A 24,460-nucleotide genomic window follows, 5' to 3' on the forward strand; every position below is an offset into this window, starting at 1 on the left:
GGGGTGCTGGGCCACACCCAGGAGTGCTTGGGGGTTACTCTTGGCTCTGAGCTCCAAGATCACTCTTGTTGCTTTCCCGACTTATGGTCCAGCCAGAAAAATGCAGCCTCAATCACACATGTCTCCTGGGTGCTGGTCTCCCCCTGAATTGCCACCTGTAAACTGGGTGCTGAGTAAGGAACAGGGAGGGCGGGCAGCAACCAGCCGTCCAGTCTTTCTGTGCCAACAGTCTCCACATGCCCTGAGTTGGCTGCACTGTTTGTCCTGTGCATGCCCCTGGCCTGGAAGCCCCCAATCTTTTCTAGTTTGAGGGAGTCAGTCACACCTTCCAGTGTCTCCACCACTGGCCAGGGGCAGAGTTTTTACAGACTATGCTTTGAAAGCGTAGGTCCCCTCCCTTCTCTTGCGCCTATGCTTCTGTTTGACTGGTTCAAGTGGGCAAGGGTGATGCGGGGCAGGGGGAGGGAAGGTCTTACATTTCTTTGTTTTCTGCTTTGGTTCCTGGGTCACACCTAGTGGTGCTCCGGACTTACTCCTGGATCTGAGCTCAGTGATCCCTGCTGGCAATGCTTGGGGAGCCATATGGGGTACTGAGGACTGAACCTGGGTTGGCCACGTGCAGGGCCAGCACTCTCCCTGCTGGACTATGGCTCTGGTCCCAGGGATCATATGTCTTGAGTAAGGCCTGTTCATGTGCACAGCCACCAAGGCAGCCGGGGCCTGAGCGTGTCTGCGACCGGCAGCCTCAAGGGCCCTCTCGGCACTATTGCTGAACTCACTGGCTGGCCACCTTTGCCATTACCCTCTGTGACCACGTAATACTCCCTCTTCTACCAACCCCCATCACTTCTTGTCTCCTTCTTCACCTAGTTAGTTATCTAGCTCCCAGGGAAAAATGGCAATCAAACAAGTGTCCACAATTTCCCAACGTATCCAGCAGCTGTCACCTTTCCCTGCTTCCTGTCCCCTGGAGTACCTGTATGTCTCTCCTTCCCTTTCCCGCCATGTCACTCCAGAGGGGGCAAGATCTCTGGCCTCTGATCTCTCTCTCTCTCTGGTTTCCTCTAGAATCCATCTCTCTAGAAGCCATTTTAGAAAGCAGCATCCTTTGCTCAGGAACCTCTTTGTTCCCTCCTGAGCTCACACCTCCGGCCATTCCATCTGGGCTCCATCAGCCATGTGTGTGCTGATGGCTCCTAAGTGTATGTCTGGCCTGGTCTAAATTCTAGACCCGTCCTGGACACCCTTCAGTACTGGGCGTTACAGGGACCCTGAATTCTACATGTCCAAACTGACCTCCACGCCCATTCAGGGTCCCCTGACTTGGTAAAGGCAAGAACCTCCATCCTGCGGGGCCAGACCGGGAATGTGAGTGGGGCACAGGGCGGGACCTGGCCATGAACTTCTCCACTCAGGGCAGAGGCTGCCTCGCCGGACTCTGTGGGTGTTGAAACAGGCTTGGCGTTTATCACTGGTTGGCGATGGTTCTAGAATCTATGGAACATCCAAGAAACCAGAAGAAAACATTATGTTTGGGAAGTCAACAAGGCATTTTATTCCACAGGAAGAAAAATAACAACTCTGATGTGAGAAACAGATTAGAGTTTTAACAGATTGGTGATTGCAATCGTGTTTACACGCAGAGAACCAGATCTTTTGCTTTTGGATTTTGATTGAGCAGTCTCCATGGTATTTGGAGGCGCAGACAGTGCTTAAAGACCAAGTGGCCCAGAGCCTGGGCACCTCGAGGCGGGTCCCAGGAGTGGGAAGGACCCCAGCGTGGTGCCAGAGTGGGCAAATCCTGAGCCCTGGTGCACCTCCTAGTGCCTAGGCCAGTGGATATGGTTAGGTGGCAGCACGAGCTGGCTGGCTGTGCCGGGAGGGGGAGTCGGGATGGCTTCTGATGGCTCCTTACTGGATTTCTCCTTATTAGATTTATTTTACTCCCTGGGGAGGAGGTGAACTTTGGACTGGAAGTGGCATAATAGCAAGAGAAATCACCCTGATAGATCACAGACAGCACTGGCTGGACCCAGAGCCAGTAGCAAGAAATGCTTCCACCAGCCAAGAACCAAGGTGCTGGACACAGGGGGCGAAGGCAGGGCAGAGCTGGAGACGATAAGGTCTCTGAACCCCACTTTCACATCTGCTTCTGCCAAGATCTAATGTCCACCTGGCACATGCCATCAGCTTCTCGGGCACTGGCTGGAGCAGGAGGAGCTGCGAGGGCACGGGAGCCCCACAGGCATCTGCCTTGCTGTAGCCACCGGCCCACGCCAGCCACGCCATCACAGCCTCAGCCTTTTGGGGCGTGTGGCCTCGGGCAGGGGCTGCTGAGGACTAACACCACAAGTCCAACTCGTGGGTGGCTGGGAAGGGGCCTGACTGTGGGAGGTGCCGCATGGCAGTCCTGCGGTGTGACACGGGATGGCCACTCGGCCTGCAGCCTGCTTCAAAAATCAAGTTTCAGTTACGCAACCCTTGGAGAGCCCCAGTGGAGTGGGGGTCGACCTTCAAAAACATGTCACTGCAAGCACCTACACATGGTGCTAAAGTGCTTGCTCTTATGCTCACGCATGCGCACTCTCTCTCTCTGTCTCTCTCTCTCTGTCTCTCACAAACACACACATACACACAAGGGAAGGAGAGGGAGCTAGATAAGCTGCATCTGTGTCTTGGAAGGACTGAGGTGAGGCTATAAACTCCAAAACCTTCTACGCACCCACTGATGTACAGATCTCAGGACTGGGAACACGGCTGCAGAAATCGATCCACTTTATGAAAATAAGTTTTTGTTTCTGGGCCACACGCAGCAGTGCTCAGAGCTTACTCTTGGTTTTACGCTCAAGGATCACTCCTGGGGGTTTAGGGAACCACAAAGGACTCTGGCATCAAACCTGAGCCAGCCACGTGCAAGGCAAGTGCCTACCTGCCGTACGATTTGTTCTGGCCCTTAAAAACAAGAGTTTAAAACCACAAAGCCAGCCCCTCATTCTTGGGCAAGGGCAGCCCCCTCGCTCAACTGCTTCAATCCTTGCAGAAAAGTGGGCATGGAACAGCCCCAGGAGATGCCACAGGCCCCGGGCCTCAGACTGGGATTCAAACGCTGTTCCAGGGAACTGGACAAAAACTGTTCTTTATGACTCAGATGGCATTTCTGTCCTGTCCCGGTGTTCTCAGGCTTTGGGGTCAGGTCCTGCCCGGGGCGTTAGGAAGCACAGTGCGCAGGCTTCTCCTTCCTTTGTGCAGCCTAGACTCAAAATTGCCTCTGCTGCTGCCCCAGCTGCACGCGTACACACACACACACACACACACACACACACACACACACACACACACACACTCTCTCTCTCTCTCTCTCTCTCAGTAAAATTTAAACACTTTTGCAGAATCTTTTCCCTTTGAAACCAATAGAGTTTTTCTTTCCTTTTTGGGTGACACTTGGTGATGCACAGCGGTTACTCCTGGCTCTGCACTCAGGAATCATTCCTGGCGGTGCTCAGGGGACCATATGGGATGCTGGGAATTGAACCCGGGTCGGCCACGTGCAAGGCTGTGTGCAAGGCAAATGCCCTACCTGCTTTGCTATCACTCCAGTCCATGAAACCAACAGAGATTTTAATATTTAAAACTGATGGTCTTTGATAATAACCTAAGAAAAAGGTAGGTGTGTGTGTGTGTGTGTGTGTACAGAGAGAGAGAGAGAGAGAGAGAGAGAATGTGTGTGTGTGTGTGTGTGTGTGTGTGTGTGTGTGTGTGTGTGTGTGTATGTGTATGTGTATATAAACAAAAAACAATTTTACCCTGGGGTTTGTCAAGACCAGTCAGGAGAAAGCCAAATTTTTTTTTTTTTTTTTAAAAAAAAGAACCTTGTGATGACCCAAGAACTGGCTTTCGTGTGGGTGAGACGTTGTGGAGCTGGACCTCAGCTCCTTCTCACATCTCTCCAGGGCCAGCTCTGGCCCAGACACCAGGCTGCAGGCCCCATTTGGCCACCGACCTCTGAAGCCCCGGACATTCTGTGCCAGGACCACAGCTCCCAGACTAACACATTCTTCGCCTTCGGGAACGTCCTGCGTCACACACGTAAGCTTAGTGCAATAGAAGATCCAATATAATTTTATGTGACTTTACACAGCACAGGCCCTGTCCCGAAACACTGCTATATATTTACAAACACACAGTTGTACATATATACATGTTGACAAAATACAGGGCACTCTGGGATTAGCTTCATCTCAGTAAACTCTTCTCTCTTTACGTTATTCAGCCAATACCTTCCAAAATTTACTTCCCCATAACCTAGTGGAGCCCCCCACCTCGCTGCCTCACGTGAATATGGTTTCCCGTGCACACCCCGCCCCTGGCACTCACTCTCCCCCCTTCCTCGGCATCGGCCCCCAAACCTGGCTCCTGTCCTGCCGCTAGCTGATGCCGAGCACTGGGTCTCTGTCCTCCTGCCTGGCTTGGGGCTGGTGTCTGGGGGCGTCTGTCCCCAGCGGCTGCGCGTTCTCAGGAGTCCAGCTCCAACTGCTCTTGGTTCTCGCTGAGTCTTAACATAAGCTGCTGCTCATAGTAAAGGCTCTTGGCATAGTTTATTTCTTGCGACAACTTGACCGCGAGGACCTCCGACTTCACGTGAACCTGAAGCGCAGAGCAGGTGGTGACGTCACAGGGGATCAAGGGCACAGGCGACAGGTGTTTCCCGGCAGTGGGGGCCCAGGACTCGCCCCCACACCCCCATGGAGGGCTTCCTCTGGCCCAGGAGCCCCCCACTCCTGGTTCATGTCAGTGTGAAGGCTGACACCGACCTCCACTGCTAACACATTCCCTGGGAGACACTCGCACCTCAACTCCCCACACTTGGAGCTCAGCGAGAGAAGTGGAGCGGCGCTGAGGACAGACTCAGGGCCAGGACCCAGGGATGCCCACATCTCTGCCACAAGCCAGAGGCAGCCTGGGGGTCTTTCCTGTCGGGAAGCCCTCACGTGCCTGGAAAGGGGCGAGGGGCCTTGGCGAGGCTCCACCAGGCCAGTCACTTATCTGGGAGTGACCACTGGGAATCTACCAGCCCGCACTGCAGCCAAGGACCCCGGGGGAGCCTGCACAGGCCAAATCCCAGCCCAGCGCATTCCTGAGGAGGGAGAAGGCCCGAGATTCCTGGGGAGAGGAGCTGGGCAGGGCTGCTGGCTATTTCTGACCGTCCTGGTCTGCGGGAGCCCGGAGATAAGGTCATTTTGAACCACCGACACCGTCTCCAAAGCAGCCTTGGACATGCTGGCAGCCTGGGGGTGTGGGGGGTGGGGAGGACAAACTAGCAAGCCCCAGTTCCCGCCAGGGCCCCTCAGGCAAAAGCGGATGGACCACAGAGTAGGGCACTGCAGTGCAGGGGAGAGGGGCGGATCTCCCCTGTAATGCGGGGCCCCTGGCTGGGGGTGGGCCATCACCTCGAAGTAAGGAAGCACGGACCCAGCTGGCACAGGTAAGCCTCACGCACTGACTCCAAGAGGACCCTGATTCTCTTCTCTCCTTTTTTGTGTGGGCCACACCCAGCGGGTTTTCAGGGGATCATATGTGATGCCAGGGATCGAACCCAGGTCAGCTGAATGTCAGGCAAAGGCCCTCCCCGCCGTCCTGTTTTTGTGGCCCAGGGTTCCTGCACTAACTAACCCTGGTACCTTGGAGGCAAAGTAGACAGAAACACTGATGGCGGGCCTGCCCTGCGGAGACAGGGTGTCGTGAGGGGTCAAATCCCAGGAGCCATGGCGGGTGCCCTCGACAAATCAATGGAAGACCCCAACCCACACCCTGACCCTTGCCCGCACGTGGACCTGGAGTCACGCCCGGGGACAGATGAGGGGGCTGGCACTCACCATAGGTTTCTGGTGGGAAGGGCCGGGGATGGCCACCCCGCTGCTGGTGTTCCCGGCCTTCTTGGTCACCTGCACGTACACCTTCCCGTGGTCTTTGGAGACCAGGCAGTGGTAGAGGTCGTCGTACTTGACCTCGAGGAAGATGGCCTCCCGGTCCACGTAGTCCCCGCTCTTTAGGAAGTAGACGGCCTTGGAGGAGATGAGCACGCAGTAGCTGTCGGTGTTCTCCACGGCGAGGAAGCTGTGGATGGGGGGGATACAGGATGGGATCAGAGCCACACCGCACGGGGCCTCTGCTCCCCCTCAGCCTGGACGGCAGCCGCCCCAGGGACCACCTCATACAGGAGCTGCGGGGTGTCAGAGCATAAGGCAGGAGCAGGAAGTCACAGCTCTCCTGGGGGGTGTGGGAACTGCCCCATTCCCAGAGCACCCCAGTTAGAGCGCTACTTCCTGCCACCCTCAGTGCCCCAGTGACTTCTCTGCCTTCCACCCTTGGCTCAGGTCACCTGAGGGAGGCTGGCAGGGCCTTTCCAGAAAACTCTGTGATCCCTGGGTGATCTCCTGCCCCTCAGCAGCTCCTTTGGAGGGTCTGGGCCCCCGGAGCACCCCTGCCTCCTCTTCTAGGGCGTGCCCAGGGGAGAGAAACATGAGCCCAGCAGCCTCCAGCTCGCTCCTAGAAGAGGAACGACATCTCTGGGGACTGCGGGGACCCCTTTTGGGCCGGGCCGTCAGGGCCCCAAGACCTCACGCCTTGTGTCCTCCACCATGACAGGCAGTGCTGGGGGGCGCTGCTCACAGCCGCCAGCCCACACCCCCTTTCTGTCCACCCAGTGCTCCTCTAGCAGACACATTCCCCACTACAGCTCCCAGTAACAACTCCACCCCCACCCCACGCGTGTGCTCTGGAGCAGTGCTTTGGGGATGCTTCCAACACCCCACCAGGCGTCCCTGAACAGCCACCCTGCGAGGGCCACCCCCACGGGCCCAGGCCCACCGAGTTCCAGCTGCCGATTCAATCCCTGCAATGCGACTGACAGCAGGGCTGGCTGCTTCAGGCCAGCAGGCTGCCAACCCCAGAGCGTGCGCCTGAGGGGCTCCCCTAACCCGGCAAGGGGGGTGCGGGTGGGGTGCTCAGGGCAGGCAAGGTCGCTGGGCTAGCCCCAAGAATGGCCACACTTGGGTGCGAGAAGGATGACACCCCAGTTGGGGAGAGCGGGACTGCAATCAAAAGCCACCGAGGGTCACTGTTTGCTCGTGGCCGTCCCTGTGCCGCCCTCCCCCACCCCCACCGGGGCAAACCAGTGTTCTCTGTGGCCTGCTCCTTGGTTAGACAGAGACGACACTTTGGGGCAGCTGCTGGGAGGGAAGTGGCAAGCTTGCAGCGGGCAGGGGCTGGCGGGCCCAGGCAGCCCCATCTGGGAGGCCGGGGGGTGGGGAGGGGGGGAGCAGAGGAAGTACAAGTAGGAACTGGGGTTTGGGGTTAGGAAAACACCCGAATCTTTTCAAATTCAAGGCTGGGTGCTTAGGGGAGGCGTGGGGAGGAGGAACAGGGAGAGGGTGGGCACAAAGGAGTGCTGGGATCCCCTACTCGGGTCGCACAGCATCTCCAAAATGGCCTCTGCCAACATTTGCCTCTCCCCTGATGCCTCCCCTGAAGCCCCACAGACTTGGTCAAGGAGGGCCCGGTCGTCAGGGGGTTGCCCTGAAAATAAATAAATAAATAAATAAATAAAAAGAATGAAAGAAACCATCAGAAACGGCCCCTGGAGGGTTAAAAAGCTACAGACTCAGGGTCACTTCTATGACCCCGGCACTCAGGGACTGCTCAATTCCTCTGCTCTCCCAGCTCTGGTACAGGCACCCTGCTGGAGGGCTCAGGGCGGAGGCCCTAGGCTCAGCCCCCAGCGCCACCCACACCGCAAGAAGGGTCTCCTGCATTAATGCGTCTGCCAGCAGGACGCTCTCTCCACAGGCTCCCATGGACCGAAGCATCAGCCCCCTCAGCGCTGGGATGCCACTGCTCGGCCACGGCAGGGACGCTGGCAAATTCATGGTGACATGGGGGAGAGCCAACAGGCACAGGTTGACCTTGTCTATCCTTCTAGTTGGTTCTACTGAGCAGTAGGCATGAAGAGAAAAACGAGGCCAGGGACATGGCACCGAGACCTTTGTCCCAGCAGGGACAGCCAGGCGCGCCAGCGCCCAGGTACATGCTGTAGGCCACCGAGATGCCAGGGCAGCCTTCACCAACCAGGGGCCAGTTACATGCTGTACTTTTAACTCTCTTCTAGGAAGAGAAGGACTCTCTGACCCCAGGAGCCAGTCAGGGCGTTTCTTCTGAACGGCACGCACCTTCTCCACGGGGCAGGCCCACCAGGCCCGTGGTCATCGCAACCAACAATTGTTGTCACCCACAAATGACCACTAGTGCTAGCATCACTAGGGCACTGCCCCAAAGGTCCAGCTTTCCCCCCGTGGCAGCTAAGACAGCACTGGCCCTGCCCCATGCCTGCTAGTCCCTGTATCCCCTTCCCAGTGCTGGGCGTCCCCCTGAAACATCATGCGGACTCTGCCATGTCCATCTGACCCCTAGTCTGGTCTGGTCTCTTTCCTGAGGTTCCAGAGCGTGCTGCTCTTGAGTCATTTCACAATTGAGGAAGATACGAGGTGCCTCATTCTGAGAGTGCTCCTAGCACGGGCTGGGCTCCCCCAACCTGGGGTCCCTCCAAGTTCATCCTCGGTGTGACATCCACATCTTGGCCAGCCTGTGCCCCACAGGCTCAGCACACCTGGCCCTTTCTCAGCAGAGCTGTGCCTGGAGCTTCTCCAGTGTTCTCCTCTGGCCTGCATCATGCGAGGCCTCTCCATCCTCTCCAGCCCCCTGGCTTGGGTCCGAATTTCAGTCCGACAGGCCAGAGTGATAGTACAGCAGGGAGGGCGTTTGCCTTGCACACAGCCGACCTGGGTTCGATCCCTGGCATCCCATACAGTTTCCCAAGCCTGCAAGGAGTGATTCCTGAGCACAGAGCCAGAGTAACACCCGAGCATCACCAGGTTCGGCCCAAAGAACAAACTTCAGTCCTTCTCTGGCACATCCTGCCAGGTCCGGCCACCAGATTCTTGTTGCTATCAATGTGACTCTTGGCCTTGTTTGGGGGCACGCTCAGCAGTGCTTGGAGGTGCTACTGGCAGTGCTGGGGGACTATGTGGTGTCGGGGACGGAAGCTGGGGACCCTGCAGGTAACGCCTATGCTGTTCTCCTAGGCTCTCTCTGGCCCACCTAGGCTCCATGCTGAAGGTGTCCTGTGAAACAGGGGTTTCTTCAACTGCCCCCGGCCAACCCAGCGTGGTTCTCAGAGTGTGACCCTGAGGCCCACTTTTCCACTCCTGTGCCCTCCCCGCTCCCTGATGCGCCCCCAGGACTCCCTTTCGCATTCTGTCTTCTCTCCTTGGCACACTCCCCCCCACCAGGTCTTGAAGGGCCCCCAGTCAAAGTTGCCCTGGCAGAAATGGTTCCCTGGTCCCATGCACACATGCCCCACCTCCTCTCCCAAGGGTGCTCAGTCACACACTGGGGTGATGCTGTCAGCCCTGCTGCTGAGCTGTTTTTCAAGGACAGAGTGGACTGCTTAGAGCGGGACCTAATACGCTTAAATGTTAAGTAGGAAATGCCACAAATTCACAGCATGTGGGGGCCAACAGAATTTCCAAGGCACAAGGAGCTTAATTTGCTCAGATTTCTTGAGTTAAGTTCTTAAAACTTAAGTTCTTAAAACTCTGGCCAACTGTTACCTTTTCCCAGAGCAGCTGGATAATCTACCAGAGATGCGGACTTTGTGGCATATCTGCAGATATAACAATTTCATGAGTAGCAGGGTTTTGGCAGCTCTTTTCTATCCGTAGAAAAAGGAAATTGGGGCTGGAGTGACAGTACGGCGGGCAGGATGCTTGCCTTGCATGTGGCAGACCTGGGTTTGATCTCCAGCATCCCATATGGTCCCTCCAAGTCCACTGGGAGTGATTCCTGAGTGCGGAGCCAGGAGTAGCCCCTGAAAATCACTGGAGGTGGCCCCCAAACAAACAACAAAAAAGGGAAATCAATAATCTTATTCCATTCCTCTGATCCTTTCCATTCTGAGACTGTATATATTGCTACAGAGTTTGTATTTACATTAGCTGAATCAACTCTATAGCCTGTGCTCAAAGATGATTCCCCCTGCCCCCCCCCCCCATCCCAATCTTTATCTGCAGTTTTTCAAACTGACAAAATACAAAACTCCACGAAGAGTCTGTCTACAAAGGGGGTAAAAAAATGGAGAATTTCATTTCGATTTTCATTCTTTCTGTAGGGTTTACATTCGCCATGTGACTGGGCTAATTTCATCAGAAAAGAGAACTCCTGCAACTGGTGGACTAAGTGGTGATTTTTGTTTTCTTTTGTACACTTTTCTGTATTTAAAAAAAAATAAATACTTCAGAGTCCAAAAGCAGGGACAGCCGCCTGGAGAGGATAGAAATGGGCGCAAAAAGGGGAATTCACCAACCAGGACAGCTTCCGGGGTGCCCATGCATCATGGCCTCCAACTGGCCACAGCCATACTTGCCCCCCCCCAAAAAAAACAAACCAAAAAACAAAAACAAAAAAAACACCGAGTTTAAAAACCACAAATATGTGAGACTACCTCCATTTTCCTTCCTTCCCTCCTCCTTCCTTCCTTCCTTCCTTCCTTCCTTCCTTCCTTCCTTCCTTCCTCCCTCCCTCCCTTCTTCTCTTTCTGTGTTTGCGTCACATCCAGTGCTGCTCAGGGGACCATCTGTGGTGCCGGGGATCAAACTCAGGTTGGCTGCATGCAAGGCACGTGTCTTCACTGCTATACTATCACTCCAGGCCCTGCTCCCAATTTCTAATTTGACTGGGAGTGTCACTACCTTGGATTCAGAGTGCTCCCTGCCTGAGAAGAATGCTTCCAAGTACACCGACTCAGACACCCCAGTGACAAAGCCAGTCATGCTGACGTCTATTCACCAAAAATACAACTCACACCAAGGCATGGCACCAGGGGTTGCTTCATCAAAGTACCAAAGAGAATGCAGAAACGGTTCAGAACTCCAATGAACTGGCAAAGAAACCCCAGGAAGCAGTCAGGAGAGCAACTTCCATGCAGACACTGTCACCGAAAGGGTGAGCACCCCACTAGTGCCTCCGACATCCATGTGTGGTCAGCCAGTAAGCAATGGGCACCTTGTTACTGTTTGTTTTAAATGAGAGTGAGCTTCGAAGTGACGGATTAGACGCTTACTATAAAGAAAAACTAACTTCATCAGAGTCCACTGTACTTGAACATCATCTTAACCTGGGATCCTATTTCATAACTGGAGTGGAGAAGAATGAAAGGCTGTGCTAATTCCATCACATACCAGGAAAAAAAAAAGTTAATTTGAAACTGAAGCCTTTTCAGCTGGCAGGACCTTAAATCCTATGTCAGGAACTATCTTTTTAACACTAATGAATTAAATAAAATCTTAAAAATGAAACAGGATCTGGGAGAATCAAGTTGAAGGCACCCCGGCACTGGGGACTTTGTGGGGTTTTCACGACATCGGGAAGTAATTACACAATATTTTCCAGAAGTGAAACAGTTAGTGTGACTGGAAAAAAATGTGGAAACATTTAGTTAGAACAGTAGAGCAAGGTATTAAAGACCCTTTTAAGGGGTTAACTCTGAAGAAAAATATGCAAATAATTAGGGCTTTAGGCATGTTTTGAATTATGGGTCGGGGACAAAAGTCAGAGGAATCGTTTGGTACTTCTAGCGCTCTACCTGAAAGTCTTTTCTGCAAAGTGATGATTCCAATGATTGTAATGTCCCTGTGGAGACTCAGCCTGACAGACAGCCCAGGATCCTCCAGAGACCGGCGGCCGGATTCCCTGAACACAGGAATGGAGCCCAGACACTCGAGAGAGACACACGGGCCTCGTCTCCACAGTGGAGACTCATTCATGCCAGTCTCGGTCCCTTCTGCAGAGGAACTTCAGGCGTTTCCTGAAATTCAGTCTTTCACTGACTTCACTCGCAGTCGCCTTTGCAGCTTCCGCTGGCTGTTCTCACCACGTTGCCCTCGCTCGGAGCGAGTGGCTGAGGACTGAGTGGCTTCCACTGGAAGCAGCGTGATGAGCCAGGGAGGGAATCAGATGCTCAGAGAAGGGCGATTCCTCATGTTGATCTCTGACCAGAAGCCCCCACCCCAAAGATGGAAACCAGCAGGTCCTAGGAGAACCGAAACCATTCCTCCCACTCGTCCTTATGGAGTGCTGGGCTCTGGTCTGGGGCCTATTCTTGGGCAAGAGGGAGACAAAGGTGCCCCCTTTTCTTCCCGGCAGCTTTTCTAGAAGCCGGCGCGCAGGCTTGCTCTGGCTTCCTGGATAGCAACCAAAGACCAAGAGTCCCCCTGTGATGGCACCAGGGAGCTGTGGCCCTGAGCCCTCACCCATAGCAGGCGGGATTGCAAAGTCCTGCTGGAGAGAAATGGCAGGGGTGACTGGGATGTTGGAGGTGAGCAGGGCCTAAGCGAGCGGGAGGGAGTCATGAATGACCCAGTCCAGGACTGAATTGCACCTTCCTCCTCTCTTGCCTCCAAGTCCTTAGCTGAAGCTCTCACCCCACAAGGCTCCAAAGGAGGGCCTTGCCGAGGTAAATGAAGTCACAGGAGTGAGGCCCTGACCCTGCAGGATTGGAGTCCTTCTAAGAGACACCAATGGGTTTGCTCGTTCTCCCTGTGAAGTCACAGCATTAACGTAGCTGGCCGAAGACCTTCGCCAAGGCTGGAATCGAATAACCTTGTTCTTGGGCTGCTCAACTTCCAGAACAGCCACAACATAATATTTTGCTGTCTGAGCCACTCAGTTTATGGTGTTTTGTTCTAGCAGTCTGAGCTAAGTATGACAACACAGTACTCTGCCATCATTAAGAACCTTCCAGTAACACTGCTGGGAACTGGAACACAAAACACAAGCAGAAAGAAGCTGCCTGTCCACCAGCAACACAAAAACGAGATGCTGGGTTCATAGGCACTGCCCATGCGGAAGCCCCCCTATGGGGCCACATTCTTGACCCTGAATGTGGTCTGGGGGGTGGGGGAGTCACTGGGCCACACCTGGAGGTGCTCAGGAGTGTCTGAGGGGGGGTCCTTATCTCACCAGCCCCTGTATTTGAGTTTTGATACCCCCAAATACTACTGAGGAGTGTGCAACGAGGCCGGTGAATACTGTTGCCAGCAACGACACTGATTGTCCTCTCCAGCATGCCAACAAGAGAACATTCCACGCCTTCTGCACCCACCCTTGCTTGCTTGCTTCTGATGCATCAGACTGACCATTCAGCTCTCATGGTTGGTTAGCCTCATGCAGACTTAGCCGTGGAGCAGTGACAGGCAAACAGGGGTAGCACTTGCCTGACCTGTGTGAGGTCCTGGGCTCCATCCCTCCCATTACAGGGGGGAAGAAATGCCAACATACTGTTTGGGCTGGGGATGCTGTGCGGGATGGGACACAGGTTCTGCCTCGATCCCTAGCACTGGATAGTGCCCTCCTCCCCTGCCACCAAACAGAGTGCCCAGTGTCACCCCAAAACAAACAAAAGGGAGGTCTCGGCATATCCTAAAATAGCGATGGCTAATTTTACCATGGTGCTGGAGCGATTGCACAGTGGTAGGGTGTTTGCCTTGCACGCAGCCAGCCTGGCCGAGCCGGGTTCGATTCCTCTGCCCCTCTTGGAGAGCCTGGCAAGCTACCAAGAGTATCTCGCCCTTGCGGCAAAGCCTGGCAAGCTACCCAGGACGTAGTCAATATGCCAAATACAGTAACAAGTCTCAAAACGGAGATGTTATTGGGCCTGCTCGAGCAAATCGATGAACACCAGGAGGATAGTGACACAGTGACACACAATTTTACCACACCAGATAGGAGTAAATCACCCACTGAAAACACAATCTCATCCTACGTATACAAGGTTCTGCATGCATAGAATAAGACAATCTTAAGAAAATTACATCTCAAAAAGTTTCAGTCGCCATTTGTTTGCAGTTGCTCACTATTTTTTTCATAAGCTATCTGCTGTGAAGGACAGAACATAAAATCTTAACCGGGAAGAAAACCCCCTTAATACACAGTACTCTGTTTCTATTGTTTCTTTTGCTTTTTCATTTTGTAGACTCAATGTTGCCTGGGGGTCACTCCCAGCGGTGCCAGGGATTGAACCCCAGGCTCCCCCCCATGGAAAGCATACACCCCAGCCTCGGGTGCCATTAGCCCCCACCCCAAACGGAGCACATTTTACCCATTTTCTCTTCTTGAACTAACCAGAGACTTTCACTTTCGAGAAAACAAAACAAAACATATTCAGGTCCTGCTCAGGAACTTGTGCTCTTGTTAAAAGCTCTCTGCAGTTTTGCCAAAGCCCCCCAAAACTCCTTTGGGTCCAGGAATCACTGGCCACTTCCAAGGTCTAAGAGTCACTTGGGTCCAGCGGAATGTAAACTTCTCAGACTCAAGACAGAAAAGAACCCGGCGAAGAGCCAGGGCTGGTCTCCCACAGCCCAACTTACAATTCATCCTGCACGTTGTCTGTCAGTCTGAAGAGCTGCTCCTGGCCTTCAGCCTGGCTCTCGGAGTAGCGGGGCAGGAGGCCCTGGGGGCCCCTGCAGCAGCGTGGTTTCCGGACCCTCTGAGCTTGAGTCCTACACGGGCACACAGACAAAAGCAAAGATGTGTTTAGACAAAAGCGTCACCTGGGTCAGCACCTATGAGAAACAATATGGAGGCATCTCCAAAAAACAAGAATTGGGTTTCCACTTTCCCAGCGATTTTAAGGCTTGGCATCTATCCCAAGAGCCCCCCAAATGGGATTTCAGTAAGATACCTATCTGCACACCCGGATCTGGAAACCAACCAAATGCCCAACCAGAGAGAGTGGTTAAAGAAAGAGTGGGCCACAGACACAATGGAATACGATTTGGCCGTAAGAAACGACGTCATCACGCAATTCGCCACCATGTGGAAGGAATGAAAGGGTGTCACGGCCCGTGAAATCAGAGAGAAAAATAGAGAAGCTCTCTCTCATACGTGGGGTATAAAGGAACACAGGGAGGGAGGCACAGATGGCCAACAGCAGCAGGTCCCGAGAGGGTGGTGGGGGTGGGTTGGGAATGCTGTATGCCTGAAACATTATCTAAAACTACTGTACATCGTGGTGCCTACATAAAAATGGGGGTGGGGGGGAGGATACAGCTTTGCCTTTGATGAGTAAGGCACAAGCACTGTTTAGTATAAGATATACTCAGAATTTGGTTACCGAGTAAGAAGGATGCCACTTATTACCCGTGACTCACTGGAAGAAGGTGGTCAAATTCTGGGCTAGAATCTTGCCTTGGCCACATGAGCGACCTGACCATGGAGAAGTGGGGCCAGCGTTCCGGATGCCCGGATCTGGTTTTCTCCATCCCTGGTGCCCGGAGCCTGCCTCACAGTGGGGCCCTGTGGGGGACCCGCTGCCTGTGCTTGACAGAAGAGGGGCTCATACCCAGAGTTCCTGCCTCCCACTGTCCCCAGATGCCCCCTCGGCAGCACCTTCTTGTGCCAGGGGTGCTTCAGGCGAGGCCTCTGGGAACTCATGACTAAGAGGCAGGGACCTTGGGCATCTTGTCAAGTTTCTGAACTCACTCTGAGGCGCTCTGCGGGTTGAGGGACGCCATCAGTGGCCATCTGAGGGAGGAGAGACGGGGTGAGAGTGCGGCTTATGGACGGGCCCCAGGCCAGTCTGGGATTCCGTTGCGGCCCAAGCCCACGCCGCTCCGCCAATGGTCGCCCAAAGGAATCTGCTTTGCTATGGCTTTCAGAGGAGGCTGATGTTGTCTTTTTCCACAAACCATACCCTGGGTAATTGATAAGTACTTTTTGGTGTTTTCCTAGAAACAGGAGTCCTTATTTGTCTTGGAGAGGCTGTGCATACTTCAGATGACTGATAAGAGTATGCCGGGTCTGTCCTCGGCCTTGTACTTGCTGTACTTTTCATTATTTGTTCCTGGATTCCACTGGAGCAAAACACCCCTCTCGAGACGCAGAGGAGAGAGAGAGTGACGGGGTACCAAGCACTCATGGTGGCAGAGATGCAGCAGGTCAGGTAGTGATAGGGACAGAGATTCAGGAAAGCCACACAGCGGGCTTCCACGACACTGGACAGCAGCGAGCAATCCTGGACTCAGGGCCACACGTAGGCCATGAGGAGGGGAGTCCATCTCTATCTAGTACGGTTTGCCATGTCCCGCGCAGTAATGATGGTCCAACAGTTATGATGTCTGAAGAGCCACTAACTCTAGTGCTCTCAGGCAGGTGCAGAGACTGTGGGGCAGTTGGACCATTCACACTTTCTGTGGTGTACTCATGCACTCCTACCACATCCTGCCTTGTCCCCTGCAAGAAGCCGAAAGACGGCTCTGCGGATCCCGAAAGCCAATGGAAATCCAGGCCGGGAGCAAAGGCGGCTTGGCTCACCCATCGGTAGAGGGGTTTGGTAGGTGCTGGGTGAGGGTCGGCGATGCTGATAGCTGCAGGGAATGGGGAGGAGAGTGGTGGCTTGTCCAGGCAGCAGACCCGGCCTGCCGGGTCCTCTTGACTGTCATGCCCACCCCGCTGGGGGTGATCAGTCAATGCCTTTCTACAGGGCAGTCCCTGTTCTGTGGCTCCCCGAAGCTTTGGGACGAGGTCTGCTCCAGGCGGGCACAGGAGGGGGCCTATTCTGCAGCACTTTCCAAGGTCACGCTTCGTCCCCGGCTCCCCCGGCCCGCCCCTAGAGGTGTGCGGGACCCCCCCCCCCCCCCACTTCTCTTACACCCCTGCGCTGCTCCAGTTCAGCCGAGCGAACATGGTCTCTGCATCCACCACCGCCTCTGCCCTTCACATGCACCGAGAGCTACGCCAGTTAGCCCGAGTCAAGCGTGGGCGCGAAACACACTTGCTTCAGATCATCAGGTCACTGAGGTAATACACGTAACCACGAGACACGCTGTTGAGAGCAGACACCCCCGGAGATTACCTTGTTTCTCTCTCCCGGGGTCTGGGGCTGTGCCTGGATCATGTCCCTATGCATGCCCCGCTACCACCACACAGGCAATAGCCTTCTGGAGCACACAGCCGCTGTGGAGTTAAGAGTAATGGAGGCCCCGGGCTACAGGGATCCAGCCTCCCTTCACCCTGCTGCCTTTCCTTCTGACTTGAGGTGACACACACAGACACCGCAGGGAGCACGGGCACCGAGTGGTGTCCTCGTGGGCCCTCCCTGGTACCTGGTGAAGTCTCGGGTCTGTCTGCCGAGGAAGCTGCAAACTGCTGTGCGTTTTCAGCCTGTCCACTTCCTCTCTGCCGCCAGGCAAGCACTGAGCGGGGCTGGCGAGTGCTGAGACACAGCTGGCCGGAGGGAGCACAAAGCTGCATTTCAGGGAGGAGGGGCTGGGCCGCACGGGATGATGCTTGGGGTCTGCTCCTGGCCCAGGGCTTGTGTGTCACTCGTAGAGATTTGTGGGGGAAGGGGAGGGGGCAATGACAGGGACCATGCAATGGCTAAGGAATGACCCCTCATCTTTCACATCGACCTACAAGAAAAAAAATGATTCAACTTTGCCGTGAAAGGAAACTTACTTTATAGACATCTAGAGACCATTGCCAGGAACGAGACTCAGTGGTGGAGCATATATAATGCAGCCTCAGGTTCGAGCACTCAACACCTTTCATGCCCAATCAGGTAAAATAGGGATGGGGACAACTTTTAAAATTGGTAGTTTATTTTTTATTTTGTTATTTGGGTTTGGGAGCCATACCCAGCAGTGCTGAGGGTTTGTTCCTGGCTCTGTGCTCAGGGACCACGTGGGGAACCATACTCGGTGCCAAAGATCAAACCCAAGTTAGTTGTGTGCAAGGCAAGTGCTCTACCCACTGTACTATCTCTCTGGCCCCCACAATCTCCTACGATGATATCACGGTTGGTGCCTGAGAAATGATTCACTGCTCTCTGAAAACTCGGCTAAAATTTTAACTGACATAGCTCAAACTGGAAGAGGGAAGAGGTGCGGGGTACGGTTCTCAAAGGGTGTGAACAAATTCAGTCTCCAGTGTGACTGCATCGGCAATCAAAAAACGCCCATCAAACCAGTTTTCAAACCAAGCATGCGCAAGCCCGTCTGACCACGGAGGCAACAGAGACCCCAAGAATGGCCCGCGTGATGCAGGACGGAGCACATGTGTGCACCTCTGGGCCTGATGAGAGTCCAGGGAGCCGAGGGGCGACACAAGGCGAGGGCACATTCCTTCATCTTCTCCTCCTTAACGTGGAATCTCATCACTATCTCAGTTCAAGGACCACAATCGTGACTGGCCTCTTCTTGATTTTAAATAACAACAAATAACAAACATGTGTGCTCCCACCCTGCTCCCCCACATGGACCTCCATCGTGGCCACAGCTATCTGTGTGGTCCTTCCTCCTCTCCCCAGTAGCTTGCCTTGATTTGCCATCATTCATGTCTTTTTCATCCCCAAGTTCTCTCTTATCACATTCTGAGTATGCCCTGGAATAACCCTGCTGGTTCTTCTTTTAGCTGTTTTAGTCTTTTGCACCTGGGCCTCACTGCCTTTTTTTTTTTTTTTGTCTTGGTACTTACTCCCTCCTTCAAATCACAGTGCTCACAATCAGCCATTCTGCTGGGTGAGGCAGGATTTCACTCACTACCTATTCCATCGTGTGGATGAAGCACCCTCCCTCCATCTTCCTGCTACTAGTACACGGTTTTGCTACTACAGTGCTCCCAAGAACATCCCTGTACATTTCTGGCGAATGTGGGCAAGAGCTTCTTGGGGTTATAGCCAGGAGAGATTTGCAGGATCACAGGTCTGAGCACTCATCTATCATGAAAACTGGGGAACAATTCTCTGTCTTAGAGAACTACCTGCATCCATCTCAACCTGAAATGTCTTCCTCTCCCTCCTTCTATTTTTAAAAATAACATTATTTTACATCATTTCAAGAAAATAAATTCAGACTGTCTTCAGAGTGACAGTCCCACAAACGTTGTGTTTGACGGGAACAGTGGAGAGATCTCTGTCCTCGCCAGCAGTCTTTAGGCTGGCACTGTCTAAAGTGGAGTCCTGGTCACACAAGGTTCAAAATGTGACACATGCCACGAGGCATGTTTACACATTAATTTCAACACAGACTGTTTCAGCTGCGACCCGGCCTACCCAACCTCTGCGCTCCAGAAGCTGTCCAGGAAGGCTTCTTCCGGCCTCGCACTCCCACCTTCTTTCAGCCTAAAGCACAAAGTCCAATAAAAGCAGTGGGACCTGCCTGGGCCGTGGCAGCTGCCCTCCTCCCGCCCCCACAGACACTGCCAGGCCCCCCGGCCCCCCTCATGGCTGTGCCCTTTTCTTGGGATCACCTTTGTGGCCAGATGAGCAGGTCTGGGGGAGACGACAGGATCGTTAAACCAGCGGTGGCCAAGCCCCGCCCACTCGCCTCTCATTAGCGGACAGCGTCTCTCCCGACACTGGACTTGAAAGGTAGTTTACAATGGGAGTCTGTTTGGAGCACAGGCTGCAACTCGGCCTCCACAAGCCTTTGTTTAGCCAAAGGTCTGTGGTGTATTTAATTGCTGCCAGCTGGGGGCTTGTGGGCCATTTGAAGCCCTCAGCTGCTGCGGTTTATAAATTTCACAGTGTATAGAAAGAAGCAGGCCTTCCAGTCAACCAGCTAATCCAAAATGTCAGCACCAAACGAACTTGAGCTTTGAACTCCATGAAAATGTCAGGGAGTCGGCGGTACGGCACGGACGACTCTTCCCCAGGGAAGGGGCTGCCCCTACAGTGGCTGATATGCTGCAGATATCGGCCCTGGGGGATCAATCGGGACTTGGTGAACACCTGCCACAGCGCCAACATGCATGGATGGCCCCAAGCCAAAGGTCAGAGTCATGGGAGACATGCAAACACACAGACACACACACCATTTTCTTTATGCCACTCTACATCTAAACAAGGTGACCACCAGGCAACAGAGCCCTGGCCAGTTGGCTCTGGCCAACTGAAAAGAGCAGGGGACAGAGTCTAGCTCTGAGGCCAACAGTTGCCCAGGTATTTGTGCTTAGTGTCTATGATGAGTAACTATGTCAGAGTTCAATGAGTTAAAGACAGGACGTGCACGCACACGCGCATGCACACACAAACACACACAGAGGTGTGCTCCACTGAACTGCTTAAGTTCAGGCATTAGCCAGTTGAGAAATCTGTCACGGCCAATATCATTCAACCAAGTGAGGTTAAAAAACAATCAGCAAGGGAGAAAAGAGTCTGGTGTGGAATAAGTGACTTCCCAGAGTGCCAGAACCTGGAGACCACTGACGAGGACCACTGTTCTCTGGGGCTCTGAGGGCCTGACCCCAACACACTGATGGACTGTGCTTCCCTTACTTTCCGTGTGTGTCTGAGATTTCCCTGTCATTACACAGCTCAACGATCTATAATGTACTTGGCTGGGTACAAACAACTAGACTGAGACCGAGGTCAACCCAGGTCCTTTCTTCCAACGCTCACTGTTGCTAGACGTCAGACACAAGGCACCAAGATTCCTGACTGAAGGGCTCCGTCAAGCACTGGGTAGCTTTCTCGAAGGAACTCGGCACAGGGCAGTGTGAGCTGGTCACTGCAGCCACCAGGCCAGGAGCCATGTATCCCATGTCTGACCTGTCGCTCCCCCCAACTCTCCCAGTGCCCCCACTTCTGAAGACGCAGCAGGAAGGCACATTTGCCCTCCACAAGCTGCTCTTACTCCTTTCAACTGTAACGAGAGAAGTCTTGATTGGAGGAGGGAAGCCTCTCTCTCCAGTTGGGCTCCGTTTGCCAGAAAAATTCTTCCTCATAATTCCATGACAAAACCGAATTCCACAGTCTAGAACCTACTCAGGATTACTCTTTAAAACCTTCGATTGTGTATACCTACTGAGCTCGGACTTCTGAATCCTGAACCATGAAAATGGTGCCAAGTCTGCTTCAACAAATTCTGAGCTCGTGAAAAGAGCAGGGGACAGAAAGAAGCCCCTGTCAGTACGGGGCTGGTTCCAAAGTGAAATCAGTGAAGACGCAAGCAAGCAAAGGCAGCCGGAAAAAGGAGCATGCTGGGTGCCCCAAGAATGGCTTGTGGGGGTGTGTTCCTGCTGCTCCCTCCCTCTGGCGAACGTTGCCCGACCTAGTGTGCGTGTGTGCGCGCGCGCGCACACACACACACACACACACACACACACACACACACACACACATCCCAGCATGGGCCTAGAGGAAGACGGGTGAACTCAGTGTCTGGGGAGCTTAAGAATGCAGGGAGAATGAGGCGACAATAATGGCAGGCAGGGAATACGAGGGCCAAGGCAGGGTGACAAGGAGGGTGACAGGAGGGGCTATGCAGCCAGGCCGCCTCGGTGGGAATCCTGTCCTGCCCTCTGTAAAATGTGACCCAAGACAGGTTGTATTCTCCTGTAGGAGTCTGTAAAAGGGCTGTTGTACAGCTCACCAGTGCCTGGTATGTTAGAGGCACTCAAAAATAAATGCATAAACTCCATCGATGACGAAGGTGACACCACATCTGCACAGGGCGCCAAGGGTCCATCTGCCCTGGCAGACCCCTGAAACCGGGACTGACGTCCCCTCACGTGCCTTTCCCGCCCTTTCTCGTTGCAGCTTATTAACACTCTCCTCACCTCTCCCTGAGATCCTGAAGTCATACACATTACTACATGGAAAATCCTGCATTGTGAGGGTGTGACTGAGTGTGTCAGAAGGGCCTCCATTCGTGACATGGCTAGAAATTATGTCACCATCGCAGTTGAGTTTTTCCCAATTTGACATCCCGGCTGGGCTTTCTCCCATTTGTGGGATTCACACCTGACTTGTTTATAGGGGTCAAGGCTTCCGACAACCTAACACTTGTGTTTCGGGACCCCGTGACATTGCAAGTGTGACAGCTGGCAGAATGAATGCCAACAGATAGGCCTATTGGGATTTTAAGTGTAAGACCAAAATGCTTCGGGGGGGGTTGTGCTTTTCTGTTTTTGGGCCACACCTGGCGATGCTCAGGCCTTACTCCTGAAGGGGCTCCTGGGGCTGTACAGGGTGCTGGGGATCAACCCAGGAGAGCTGTATGCAAGGCTAATGACCTAGCCACTGCACAATCACTCCGGCCCCTTCTTGGGAGTTTCTCTCCCTTGTCAACTGACTTGGAGGTGGATTACTTCTCGTGAGGCCAGAAAGAGGGGTGTCAAGGCAGATTCCTTTCTAAAAGCATCGAGTCACATAGATAATGTTAATGAGTCTAGCTGGACAGCCCCGGGTTCGCTAACAAGTCTAACTTTGTCGTACAATCTGGAATCACTTTGTTTTTATTATTTATTTATTTATTTATTTCAGGGTCAAGGGCGTGGTTCCCTGGAAGAGCACATACTTGAAACCCTAGAGTTCTCCTCCCAGCGCTGAAGAATGGAAACAAAGAGCAGACAACTTGAAATGGTTGGAGGACAAGGCTTTGTACAAATACGTGCTCGTTCCTGTTCTCAGAATGACACCGAGGCTCAGAGAGCACAGTGCTAGGAGGACTCTCTTGAGTCACGGCCAGAATCCTTGGTAACCGGTCACATCTACTGCCAAGGCCACTATTTCACCTGGGCCGAAACACACAATTTCTGATAAAAAATGACTCTGTGGCTATTAAGGACAGGTTCTAATGAGAACAAAGCTGATTAAAGTAAGTTAATCAGATTATTTTCAGACTGATTTCTGCAAAGGGTTCAGTCATTTCTTTCTTTGTATCCTTATATGTTCTACTTTTGTGCAAAGGCTGAAGGGAGCGATGAGATGAAGGAACCTGGTGGACACGGGGCAGGAGGCCAGGCCGGAAGGTGGCCACCATCAGAAAAAGGCTGAGGCACAGCTTGAGGGGCTGCGGTCTGTGGGAGAAACAAACAGACCAAACCCACAGGCAGTGGCTTAGCAGCCGACTGGGGGCTGCTGTCCACTGTGACCTGTGGCCAGTGCAGGGAAGCACGACACTGAATGGGCAGGCAACACAGAGCTAAGGCATCAGAAGTACACAGCACGAGCTGGCCGCCCCTCCTCTCTCCTGCCTGCCTCCAGGATTACTGGGTGTCAGCTCAAGTGAGAATACCAAAGCTTGACACCCTTCCAGTTTCGTTTCACTTGACAACACCTCAGAGTCTGAAATGACGATACTATCTAGAGGTCCTCCAAATGTTTGGATATAGAGAGGGTTTTGCCATATGGTCCTGGGCACTGAATCCAGGGCCTGGTGCATGCAAGAGCCTATGGTAGAAGGCTGTCACGGAAGTGAATCTGTCACAGAAAATGACTGTTACTGTCAGAGAAGGTAGGAGGTGGCTCCCGCACCTCTGCTCAGTTACCTCGGGGTGCCCGTCCCTGTACCTGAAGCTGGACAGGCATGGGTGCTGCACCCACCCAGAGGCTTTTTCCAAATCTCCCTCCTCTTTTGGGCAGGATGTCTGCTCTCATGCATGCTTGCAGGGAGTGGGGCATCAGGAGACGTTGCCTGCAGCCCTTCCAGGGGAACGCTCAACACACTCCCGGGGCGCCAAGTCTGTCTGCGGCTCTGGCTAGATGCTGGGTGGTACACCGAGACCATGAGGTCACTCTGCCATCACCAGCTCTGCAGGGAGAGGTGGGCCTTCTCGAGCATGTGAAGGCCTGCGAGACACGGCTGGCACTGGGGGGCTGCACGGGGGCCCTATCTGACCCCAGCACCTGAGACTGTGCCTGGCAGCTTCCCTGGTGTAACTTGACCACAGTCATGAGACTGCCAGCGCCAAGGCTGCTGTGGAGACTGAGGGCGCAGGACTTGGTACCCACCCAGGAACCCCTGGAGCTCAGGAATGAGCACAGGAATGCTGACTGTTCCGAAGCATGGTGACTCGAGACAGTTACTGACCTGGGTCAAGTTCTCCCAGGGGGCAACTGGAGAGCTGCCTAGCAGCCGCGGGGGCCCATAGCCTTGGACACTGCGCAGGGGCCGGCTCCCCGTGGCCTTCCCCCGCAGGCCGTGCTGCTCAGCACCTCGCTCGAATCCTAAGAATGTTCTCCTGAGATTTTCACTGAATGGCGTTCCTACCCTCGGCCCTATGGTGGCAGATCCTTGGCCTAGAAACATAAAGGAACCGCACAATTCCCTTCTCGCCTCCTCCCTCGCCCTTCCGGCCTGCTGGTGCCCTTCACTGCTCATCCTCGAATCTAACCTATGGCTGAGCTTTCCCAGAAGTGAAGGCCTCCTCTGGTTCCATCTGTCCCGCTCCAAATAACACGTGGCGCTGACTCTTTGAACTTGGGACAAGCTGGCTCTGGCCCATCATTCCGATGCCCTCAAGAATAGTTTGAATTTTTCAGATGGGAGAAGAGACTTCTCTTTGTCTGGGCTCTTGCCACACACCCTCGGTACAGAGCCAGAGTCGAACATGGGCAAGGACATCTATG

At 53.8% G+C, this 24,460-nt stretch overlaps 1 protein-coding gene across 4 annotated transcripts in view; it reads right to left on the reverse strand.

The window, feature by feature from the left end:
• Positions 1 to 4,103: 4,103 nt before the first annotated feature.
• Positions 4,104 to 24,460, reverse strand: part of VPS13D (vacuolar protein sorting 13 homolog D) — a 263,887-nt gene continuing 243,530 nt past the window's right edge. For all 4 annotated transcript variants that reach the window (XM_056111005.1, XM_056111004.1, XM_056111003.1 and 1 more), the window contains 3 exons: positions 14,478 to 14,609; positions 5,874 to 6,114; positions 4,104 to 4,644 (listed from right to left, as the gene is read on the reverse strand). In XM_056111005.1, the coding sequence (XP_055966980.1) occupies positions 4,513 to 4,644; positions 5,874 to 6,114; positions 14,478 to 14,609 (505 nt within the window). In that variant the 3' untranslated portion in view covers positions 4,104 to 4,512. The remainder of the gene's footprint in view (positions 4,645 to 5,873; positions 6,115 to 14,477; positions 14,610 to 24,460) is intronic.

The sequence above is a fragment of the Sorex fumeus genome, unplaced genomic scaffold, assembly GCF_029834395.1.
Source record: "Sorex fumeus unplaced genomic scaffold, SorFum_2.1 ptg000011l, whole genome shotgun sequence".
NCBI lineage: Eukaryota > Metazoa > Chordata > Mammalia > Eulipotyphla > Soricidae > Sorex > Sorex fumeus.